The sequence below is a fragment of the Haliotis rubra genome, unplaced genomic scaffold, assembly GCF_003918875.1.
Source record: "Haliotis rubra isolate DU_JTF1 unplaced genomic scaffold, ASM391887v1 Scf543, whole genome shotgun sequence".
Lineage (NCBI taxonomy): Eukaryota > Metazoa > Mollusca > Gastropoda > Lepetellida > Haliotidae > Haliotis > Haliotis rubra.
The window spans coordinates 112,765-124,568 of NW_025767239.1; the positions used below are offsets into that span (position 1 = coordinate 112,765).

General features: G+C 37.5%; 2 protein-coding genes across 2 annotated transcripts; one reads left to right on the forward strand and one right to left on the reverse strand.

Annotated features, from left to right (window-relative positions):
- The first annotated feature begins 831 nt into the window (after positions 1–831).
- Positions 832–5,091, forward strand: LOC124253542 (putative nuclease HARBI1). Its single transcript, XM_046687346.1, has 5 exons — positions 832–1,120; positions 2,131–2,253; positions 2,799–2,933; positions 3,066–3,288; positions 4,921–5,091. The coding sequence occupies exons 1-4, from the start codon at positions 834–836 to the stop codon at positions 3,286–3,288; spliced, it is 768 nt and encodes a 255-aa protein (XP_046543302.1). The 5' UTR covers positions 832–833; the 3' UTR covers positions 4,921–5,091.
- LOC124253526 lies at positions 4,404–11,398 on the reverse strand. The gene is made up of 9 exons (XM_046687320.1): positions 11,351–11,398; positions 10,258–10,476; positions 7,452–7,588; positions 6,084–6,149; positions 5,774–5,870; positions 5,600–5,669; positions 5,277–5,357; positions 4,897–5,043; positions 4,404–4,639 (listed from the first exon to the last, which is right to left on the reverse strand). The coding sequence occupies exons 1-9, from the start codon at positions 11,396–11,398 to the stop codon at positions 4,407–4,409; spliced, it is 1,098 nt and encodes a 365-aa protein (XP_046543276.1). The 3' UTR covers positions 4,404–4,406.
- Positions 11,399–11,804: the final 406 nt, after the last annotated feature.

Here is an 11,804-nt window from a genome sequence, read left to right on the forward strand (position 1 = left end):
CTCGACCCACTTTATCATAGGCTGTTTACACACTAGGCTCTATACAACCGACCAATTCCCATATTGTTGCCATTGTAGTTCCGCCGGCGTCAACAAATGAAAATAGAGTTTCTGCAGTTCTTATGAAAAGCCGAATAGGCCACACTATTTTGCTCATTCTATGTGTAACACTATCTTATTCCACATCAACAGGATAGTGCACTTACATTAGCCACAGCAGGGGATCTGCCCTGATTAACTATTAAATATCAGGTATAAAGCTTGTGAAATCCAAGTCGTGAACATGGGGGGTCCCAGGTTGGAGGCACGTTGTATGCTCCACTTGATATGCGACAAGTCTTCTCCTGCTATACCACTACACAGAAGATTTAACCGTTATACGTGTCAATGTTAAACTGTTATCCTGGGCCCACTTGCACAAAACGATTGTATCTCTACAATAGTCGTAACTCTGATTGTAAGGTAATTGTAGGGTCACCCGCCTCTTGCACAAAGCGATCGTAAGCCTACAATAGTTGTAAGTTACAATTGAAACCTACAATAGCCCACTACCTATTGTAAGTGTCTACAATCGATGGTAAAAATGGCGTCGTACGTGGCTGCCGAAGAAGTCTCAGAAAAGATGAAACGCATTTTTAGGGATAGAACATCACAATTGGAGTTATTGACGGAAGGTGAACTCATTTCAAGGTATAGGTTGCCTCGGCATGCCATATTCTCACTTTTGGAGAAAGTTCGGCCACATCGAACATGGAACCAAGCGTTCACATGCCATTTCCCCTGAAACTCAGTTGCTGGTTACACTTCGTTACCTGAGTAAAGGCGGTTTTTTAATGGAAATAGGTGATCTACATGGCGTTCACGAGTCCTCTGTGTCTCGCTCCGTCCATCGGACAATCCGTGCCATAAACAACGTTCTGGACATCAAGTTCAATCCTGACGCAAATAAAGTTAGAATGCAAGACTTCTACAAAATAGCTGAATTCCCCTGTGTTATTGGGGCAATTGATGGTACACTTATTCCCATTAAACGACCACCTGCAGACGAAGAAGTGGCCTACGTTTGTCGGAAAGGCTTCCACGCCATAAATGTTCAAGCCGTATGTGACGCCAACTTGAGGTAAGCTTAATTTCAGAGTAGCTTCCCTTGTATCTAAATATAGAATAAGGGAGTTAATGTTGTTCACGATTTGATCACATAATACTGAAATGTTACGATATAAAAGAATTGTAAACACCAGTTTCGTTATTATGAGACATATGGGAAAGAATAAAGTTTCATATATACAAAGAATAAGTGGGAATAATAGAGTCAAAGCTAAAACGGCTGTAGGTGAATACTGGTACCTAATATACCAGGGAGACTATATATGTTGTAGAGTATCCCTGCTAGTACGTACTCGTCTCCACTCCGAATTCGTACCCAAAACGAACTCGTACCTAAATAAACAATAATTCTTTATTCCTTTTTATTTAAGATGTATCCCAATTTAAGCACATACCTTAGATAGATAAATAAAAAAACACACATACACACGTGTAAAATCACATCAGATAATTATTAAATATTGATGACAAAGCACATTGGAGCTGGTGATTTTGAAATAATTTCAAAGAGATATCAAAATACTTTTTTATTTTCAAGCAGTTGTTCAAACTAGTGGTCCCTTAAGTTAAAATAAAGTCAACTGAAACGAAAATAATAATTAATGTTTATATAAGCTTCGGTTTATTGTCCCTTTTCTTATCAATGTATAATTTTTTTATTGTGAATTTGATAACCTATAGACTAAGTGATATGCAATATTTATCAAAATTATCAAATGTATGAATTTAATGTCTCAAGTACGATATAAAATGAAAACAATGAATAAAAGTTTATAACTTTCAGAATAGTTTGCTGACACTCCCTGACTAGAAAGTGCCCACGAAATCACTCTTCAATTTGGTTACGAATCCACTCAAATTTGTGGGTATGAGTTCGTTTTGGGTACGAATTCATCGCCTCGCATTGATGTATGTATTTATATAGCATACGTTGATAACTTTTGATTATATCTCTGCAAACTGTAATATCTAATATTACATTTACAAACTCCTGTGAAACTTGTTTTCTTTTAATTAAAACAGATTTATCAACACTGTCATCAGATGGCCAGGATCCTGTCATGATTCCATGATTTTCAGCAACAGTTCACTGGGACAGTACCTGGAATTGGGAAATGTTGATGGCTGGCTTTTGGGTGATTCCGGGTAAGTCTTATTCAATTTCTCCATTTTTATTTACGAAAATCAGTGTGTAAATACTTACCAAAAGCTTATATGTTGACTATGGTCACTATTACACGGGAGTAAGCGCAGTAGGTGGAACAGTGAAACAAATGCACGTGCGGTACGTGATGAGCCTTAACTTAAACCAACCCTACTTGTTCTGGTTGTTTCATTTAAAGTGCATACCACCTTGTGATACAAACCAATAATAGCGATTTGAAACTATGATCGTTTATAAACAACTTTTATCCTGAGTTGAATAAGTTCTAAGATTTGAATGTTCAATTGGCAAGGGAATTTTATGAGGATTCCCAAACTTAATTTCACTTTATTAGATTTACCTTGTCGTTTAGAGTTAAATTCATCAGTACGTTTTCACTGCAAACAGACTATAGTTAGTATAACACTCTTTTTGTCAAAGCATGAATAAGAAATGAATAAACTTACCAAAGTAAATTGACAATTTCGTCCACCTTAATGAATTTCTTAGTATCATGAACTTAATTTATCAATTTCCTTTATTAAAGCTATCCATGCAGGCCTTGGATTTTGACACCACTCCTTAATCCAGAATCAAAATCAGAAGTCAAGTACAATTCTGCACATTGCAAAACAAGAAACACCATTGAAAGGGCATTTGGTGTACTGAAATCACGTTTTCGGTATGTATTTTTGTTACTTAAATTTATGTTATAAGTGTACTGTTAGGTATTGGAATAACAAACAAACAAAATCCATAAAATATCCATACAATTTCAATGTTTTTATGACAAATAGAATTAATTTGTATTCAGATGCCTTCACAAGTCCACTGGGTGCCTGCAATTCTCACCTGAAAAGTGCAATGCAGTTATAATGGCAGCATTCAAACTGCACAATTTCTGCAAAGACAATAATTTGCCAGATCCACCCATGATAATGTCTGAAACAGACAACTCCACAGACTACTCTGTTGATACGGATCTTGCAGATGGAGTCTCAATAAGGAGAGAGCTGATTGCTAAACGATTTTCATAGGTAGGTCCAAAAGCATTTGCACCGAATACATACAAAAGTACAAAGGAAGTGAAATTTAATTATTTATTCATAACTCTTTTTCCCAACATGAACATAGAATATTCATCTGTTGACAACTCTTAAACCACACCAGATTATCAACACTGATCAAATTTCTCTGTGGTAAAAAATTTACATAAATCTCTAACATACTACCTGACAAAAATGTTCACTAACAAACATCATTCACTATATCCCAATGATTACTGGTAATTGTGACAAAGCTTTTCTTTAACAATATCTTTATTTTGCAATAACTACATTTTTTATCAATATCATTACAAAATGAACTTTACTCAATTGGACATGAATAATGCATCCATAAAGTGAATACAAAGGCATTAAGACGTGTGAGCTTCAGTTCTGAGTAAATTTCCTTTCAGAAAATTAAAAAGATGCAATTTATTTTTTCTTTGCATACATTCATGTCAATACCTTTTTTTAAATTTTTTAAATTTATTTTTATTCATTTCAGATAGGTATACAAAGACAGGGAGTACACAACTCCATGTTAGGGCTTGTTACATTTTGGCAACAAAGAGTTACAAATTTTCAAAGTAAGAAAATATAGTTACTAGTATACAAAGTCAGGGAGTGCACGACTCCAGCAGCAAACTTCATGGGTTACAGGCATGCTCGAGCTAGTTATACATCAGCAACACAGATTTACCAATTTCAAAATGTGGAAACATAGGTACATAAAGTCAGGGAGTGAACCACTCAAGCAACAGACTCTCTTGGTTACTGGCATGTTCTAGCTAGTTATACATCAGCAACAAAGATTTACTAATTTCAAAGTGTGAAAACATAGGTACACAGAATCAGGGAGTGCATCACTCCAGCAACAGACTCTCTGGGTTAGTTATACATCAGCAACAAAGAGTTAAAATTTTCAAAGTGTGATAATATCAGGATGGGTATAGAAAGACAAAGTGCAAACCTCCATTTTTTGTGAAATTTGTTAATCCTGTTGTTTTTCTTAGCTATGTATTTTTTGACAAATACAAAATTCTGTATTATTTTGTAAATCCTGAAATCATGTCAATAACTTACTGATTTAAATTTTATTAGGTGGTACATTATAGTTCAAGCAATTTGAATATATTTCGAGGTGACGGGGTTTTGGCAGACAAGTTCTCTGTGGATTTAAGAATCTTGATCTTCTCCTCCTCCAACTGCAATTTTCGCCTCTGTAAATCAATAATGTTGTCTAATTTGGATGACACATCATCAAAAAATTCCCTCATGGCCTGAAGCTTCTTATTTTCAATTTGTATGATTTCATTTCCAGTCGTTGTCTTCTGTCTGGACACTAGACAAAGTAGACAAAAAGTGTAATTGGATCTTTTTGGAATATTCTTGAAAATTGCAATCCATAAGTTATGAAACAATCAAACCTTTTTCAAAAATGATTTAGTGTACACAAATATTAATGATGTGATAATGATGCCATTCTGAGTTCAATTACATTATTATGAACAAGAAACCGTAGCAGTTATTATAATGCCATCATTCATTATGTATCAAAAGGCAATTTTGAGATACTATTATACAGATGATTATATGAACCTTTTTCACTTTTTGATTCAATAGGGAGTTGCTGGTTAACTGATGGGGTTGCTGAGGCAGATGCTTCTGTTGTGTTCCGAGGTCCTGCTGTGAACTGACCCGCTGCTGTTGTGGCTCTAGATGTTGATGCTGTCAGTTGTCCTTCCTCTGCAAATATATCCAAATATAAAACCTTCATTAAAAATATTAAATACATATTTGGTGTTTTTATCTTTAACCAAACATTTAGATAAACTGAGTAGCTGTGTAAAATATGCATTGAATTTTTCAAATACCCACTATAATAAATCTGAAACAAAGACAATTACAAAAATGGTTTGGTTACTTGTCAACTTGTCATAAGTTACATGTGGAGCAGGTAGATATCAAATGATTTTCACCTGGTAGATACATCTTAACAAGATCAAGACCTCTTTGCATCAGCGGAGACTGTGGCACATCCAATATTTGAATAATTTCGTCTGAAATGAAAAACATCTTATGTAAAATCAATCAAATCGTTTGGTTTCAAAAATCAAATTTAGCGGGCTCAATCCAGCGTAACATTCCTCTAAATTTAAAACACATTAGGTTTATATCCAAACTCAAAAGTCTTCAAATGAACTGTAATTTTTTTTCAGACTGTTTCATACACATACTCAAACATAATATATTAGTTATTCAAGTTCCTGATTTTAAATGTAACTAGATTGTTTGTACTTACTTTCAAACCCTCCAGTTTCCAGCCCTCCAACAATGCCTTCCACCTGACACTTAGGAATAAGGGAGATGACCTAAAACACACCCAAAAATGTTTTCTTAAAATGAAAAAGCATTGCATATTTTTAGTATGTGCCATAGGCTATTCAATAATTAGCCAATTTAAAATTTACAGTACCTTCTCTTCAACTTGTGACATGGGCGGGGGTGCAGGTCCTCCACCCGTTTTCACCAGCTCTCTTTTTTGAGACATTGCCTTCTTTCTAGTTTGACATCTGCAAGAATTAAGATTTCAAATTAGAACCATTGTTTGATTGACAATTAAAATATGGGCTATTTCGCTACAATTCATTACATATATCCCACTGGCACAGACACATGATAATTTTATCATTTTTTGTGTTGATAGTGCAAAACTATATCTATATTGCATTTACTAAGCCTGTCTGTTTATCAGGTTTGCTTAATAAATAAAGATCCACACTTACTTCAGCTCATTCCATTTTTTCCTCATGTCAGCACCGGATCTATGGGCTGAACTTGCAGCATTTACCCTGAAAATATCATTCATTACATCTTTATCAAGATGAATATGCCTACTAGTATCCTATGGTCATATTGATTTATATCTATTATCACCATCACATTAAAAAACTACAACTTGTAAATATTGGTCTATAATGAATTTTTTTCTCCATTAAACTTGTAGATGAGTTAGAAATAAAACTATAACCCGATCTGCCCATCTACTAGTATTTAGTTTGTACGAAAACGATTAGAAACAAGAATTTTCATTGTGACCCCAAGAACAACTCACCTGTCTGCGATTTTTTCCCATATTCCATTCTTGATTTTGTGTGTAATACTGCTTGAAAAAGCTGCAGATAACACGGAATTGTGTTTCCCTACATCTTCAGTAGGGATTTCGATTTCTTGCGCAGAATAATTACTTTTTCTGACTTTTTTACTCGGAGGCGACGACATTGTTATGATCAAGCGATCGTCTGCCCTATGCAGTCAAGGGACGTAACTCTAAATTGTTGTCTATGTTGCTATGGATAATCCTATCTTCAGCACAGAAGATTACGATTGTAACTTACGATCGCAATTGTAAAATGAGATGAGTTACAACTGTGCTACAATCGCTTTTGTGCAAGAGTTGTAAGAGTTACGATCGCGATTGTAATTTCGATTGCAAATGCTTACAATTGATTGTAGCTACGATCGTTTTTTGTGCAAGTGGGCCCTGGGGTTTGCGTGTATTTCTTACACTAAGAGAAATGGCATGCAACCTACAATTTTTCAAGAATTAATGATTCAAACAGCCTTCATTTTTGCGTCTCACAGGATTCCATGTGTAAATTATTTATGTCCCAGTTTGATTAGGTTTTAGTATAAAATATTTCGTTCCATGAAACCCTGAGTCGGCTTCACGCAGTCGACAGTCGGTGTTTTACCATCACCCGCGAGGATCCAGGTTAGAATTGGTCTTAAGCAATCCATGCTTGTCGTACGAGGCGACTATAGAGGGATCGGGTGGTCAGGCTCGCTGACGTGGTTGACACATGTCATCGTATCCCAATTGTGTAGATCGATGCTCATGATGTTGATCACCGCCACATAGCTGGGGTATTGCTGAGTGCGGCTTTAAACAACAAACAAAACAAAAAATGATGTTGGTCACTGGATTGTCTGGTCCAGACTCGATTATTTACAGACCGCCGCCATATAGCTGGAATATTGCTGAATGCGACATGAAAGAACAAACAAATATTATAAAATCTTTCCACTGATCACAATGTCAGTTTCTGTATCATGATGCCTTATCATCAGAATGGAATGTATCCTGGAAATACTCCCAGATGACTGTTAATTCAGTGTTCGTGCACTTCTTGATCATACGAAGATAGCCACCGTGAAGGTCCCAGTTAAGCGCAAAGGGAGCCGAGAACCAGCTTAGGTCCCAGTTAGAACCATTCTCAGCAACACATGCCTGTTTTAAGAGGAGACTATTAAACTAGTCTGTCTTACAGTCTTGAACCACATTATTTCCCCTTCCGCCCAACTCTTTCTTCGATGGCGGTGGGGTAGCCCAGTGGTTAAAGCGTTCGCTCGTCACGCTGAAGGCCCGGGTTCGATTCCCTACATGCGCATGGGTACAATGTGCGAAACCCATTTCTGGTGTCCCCCGCCGTTGATATTGTTGGAATATTGCTAAAAGCGGCGTAAAACTAAACTCACTTTCTTAAATGCTAAAGCCCTAAATGAACCTAGATTTCCTTAGGTTCGGGATCGCCTGAATCTCCCATTTCACTGGGGCTCCTTCAGAAGGAATTGTTTCTATCAAGATTATGTATATTCAGTGACTGTGCGATAGTCTGCTATTAAACCTGCTCACACCAAAACTTAAAAACAAAATGGAAAGACACAACATGCATGTTGTCTTTGTATAGGTTGTATGTGTAGAAAGGGGAGATCATTGAGCATTTTTGGTCTACTGAACGTTTAGGATTGGCTATTGAAAGAGAATTCTAATATCACCAAGTTGTACTGACAGAGTCACTATTCATACAAACGAGCTTGTAAAAATAATAGAAAATACCCACGTAGTCGCTTCAGTATAGGCGAAAGCAAAGGATATACATTGTATATATTATTTGTGGCCTATTGCGTCAAGGAGACAAGTGCCGAAGTTCATGTCTAGAATTGTGGCGTACTGAACTGAGACCTCTCGTCTCAGACTCTCCTGATACATCCTCATTCATACTGTTATTTACAAGACACACACTGTATTTTGGGGTAGAAAAATATCCTCATGTATGAAGAAACAACTAAGTCCCTGAGCTCTCGTTACACAATGTATATTCCTACTTAACGACTGAGTGAGTTTGGTTTTGCACCGCCTTTAGAAATATCACGGTTGGGGACACAAGAAATGGGCTTCACACATTGTACCTATGTGGGGAATCGAACTTGGGTCTTTGGCGTGCCGAGCGAACGCTTTAACCACTAAGCTACCCCACATCCCCCTGCTTTACGAGATTTACGACACGGAAACACACACAACTGATGATCTTTGTTTTTGAGTATTAAACGATTATTTTTTTTAAATTACAGGGGCATTTAAACATTTAAAACAAACAAATCTGAAACAAATGGGCTGTAGATTGGACTGGTTGGTAAAATGTTCACTCGTCACAAACAGACATGGTTTGTTTTCCAACAACCGCCAGGTGTGAATCTTACTATTGGTCTCCCCTGATAAGCTTACTGTGGCCTTAAATCTCACTCACTGAAAACAATGTTGGTAAACACAATGTCATGTACCACTTACAAGTATCACACGTACCACGACTGTTACGATGCCGACACACTCTAACACACTTCCGTTCGTTTTACCAGGTACTCATTTAAGGATTTCAGATCTATTGATTCCAAACATTTGAATAAAGAGGGAAGTTGTATTCGTGGATATTTGCTGGTGTATTTGTTTGTTTGTCGTTTGACGCCGAATTAAAATCTCTCAGATGCACTTTGCAGAGCTCTTGTTTCCCAAAGAAACGCGAAACACGTTATGTCTGTAAAAAACAAACGCAACAAGCGTTCATAATTTTTCTACGATATTGGTTACAGTTTTTTCAGACCGACAGGCGCGAGTTTCTCATTAAGACTTGTTGCTGGGTAAACATCATCGGCCATTATGGAGGTATGCATGAACGGGGTTTTCACTGACAATGTTTCTTTAATGAATAGTTTCTGTTTGTTATACCACATTTTGTCAGTTATTTCAGGGCTATTTGTGAACGAGGTCTCAAAGGTGTCTAGGTGATAGGTGTTCGCCTCGTGAGAGCAACAAACATACGTTCAGTTCTGACAAAGAATGAATTGTAGTAAGGGCGACATTTCGACTAAATATATAATCCTGGGATCCTGGAATGGGTAAGGGAGGCACGCCTGCGTTCCCATGTAAAAGTGTTTTTTGTGATAAAGTTTCAATATTTGTGAATAAGGAGATAACATATTTTGTGTCTTATATATGGCGTTGTTTGTTGTTTAACGTCGCACTCAGCAATAATTCAGCTGTATGGTGGCAGTCTTTAAATAATGGAGCCTAGACCAGACAACCCAGTCATCAAGAGCATGAGCATGATCTACGCAATTGGGATACGATGACATGTGTCAGCCAAGTCAGCAGATCGGACAACCCGATCCCGTTAGTCGTCTCTTACGACAAACATGGGTTGTTGAAGACCGATTCTAACCTGGATCTTCACTGGTCTCAGTATGTCAGTATTTAACCTGGCACTGCCAAAGATTCAGCTGCCATTCTTGATATATATTTTACACACACACAAACAAACTAATAAACACATTGCAAACGATATTTATTGGCCAGGCGTAAGCAGATCTACAGATGGGGCAGTAAACCCATAAATCAGACTTTAGGTTGTGCTTGAGTTTGATCCCTAAGTAATGAGTAAAGAAGCAAACAACACTTCGAACAAAACCAACATTTACTTTAGAAACAAACAAACAATCGAATGGAAATTCTAGCAGGTGATTACATTAGTTTTCTAAAATGTCCCAACAAGAATGAAAGGTGACATCTCAGAATTTTACACTTTAAAGGTCATTTTTGTTGGAGGAGAAGACTCTTTTCACCAGACGGATGAAACGGGACAGCAAGGCTCTCAGGAAGGACTGGGGTGGGAGGGGTTGTGTGTCTGCCTCACTGCCCAGATCTATCTCCACAAAGTCAGTGTCAGCCACAATAACTTGGCCGGTGATGTTGACAGAAACAGAGGCGGGGACTGGGTCGGGGACAGAGATGTAGGAGGTGGGAAGGTTGGACAGGGGCTCAGGGTGGAACACACAAGGACGCTAGTGGGGAGGGAAGTGGGAACAGAGAAATAATGAGACAAGGGTGATATGAAGGGCGGGTTGTATGCAGGGTTGGGAAAGAATAGTCATACAGGATATTGGTATTATGAAAAACCAACCCTTTAACACTGACAAATGACTATAAGTAAAAAATCTGTAAAAACAATACTGAGGTTGAAATGAGAAAATGAATTGTAGAGTGAAAATCAATGTTAAATTTGAGGGACAGGAGCTAATGCGACTTTCAAGTTTAGAAAATGACAGTAAATGTGGCATTCTTTTCATACAGGGAGTTATGGAGTATCAACACTGAGTTACTTGGATCTTTGATAATTACAAATATAGTTCTATTCTCTTATGGTTGTTTCTAAGACCCTAGCACACCTACTCCACACCTCTACTTAGGAGAGGGTTTCACTAAGTTGGCATAACTTGTACCCAATCTATTCTCTTAAATAAATATGTTTAAATCAAACCTACTCCACGTTGATATGAGATAATCAATGCCCTATGTGAAGATTACTGTTTTATTTCAGGGGACTGGAACTAAAGCAACTTTCAATGTGAGAAAATTTGGTATTCTCTTCATGCACAGTTTTAATGAATATCAACGCTGAGTGGCTTGGCACTTAGACTCAGGCAAATACATAAGGTTATACTGACTGACTGACTGAGTTTGGTTTTACGCCGCTTTTAGCAATATTCCAGCAACATCACGGCGGGGGACACCAGAAATGGGCTTCACTCATTGTACCCATGTGGGGATTCGAACCCGGGTCTTCGGCGTGACGAGCCAACGCTTTAACCACTAGACTACCCCACAGCCCCATAAGGTTATAAAGGTTTTCTGTTTCTAGATCCCGCTCAAACCTACCCGACGTGGGACAGGCGTGGCAGCATGGGTGGGCGACTGGTGAAACATGGTCTCTGTGTAGGAGAGAAGTGATGAGAATACATTAAATAGAGAATGCACTGAAAGTCATAATTATGTACAAGTAGGCATGAAGACATACAGTACAACCAGAAATTATTGAGAATTTAAGATTGTAATTTTTTTTCCCCACTCATTACTCACGTATTAAATGTGAATATTAGCAGAACATAACTCCAGATTCAAAGACAGGTGAACAGTTAGTATTTTGTCAAGTCACCATGGGCAGCAATGCAGGCTACAATGTGGCGGGGCATACTACTGATCAAAGAAGTTAGAAAGTCGTGGTCCATGCTGTCCCAATATCGGACCACCTCTTCTTTCATTTCAGCAATATTTGTCAGAATTTTCTTATTGACACTTTCCTTCATAAGTCCCCAAACATTTTCTATTGGAT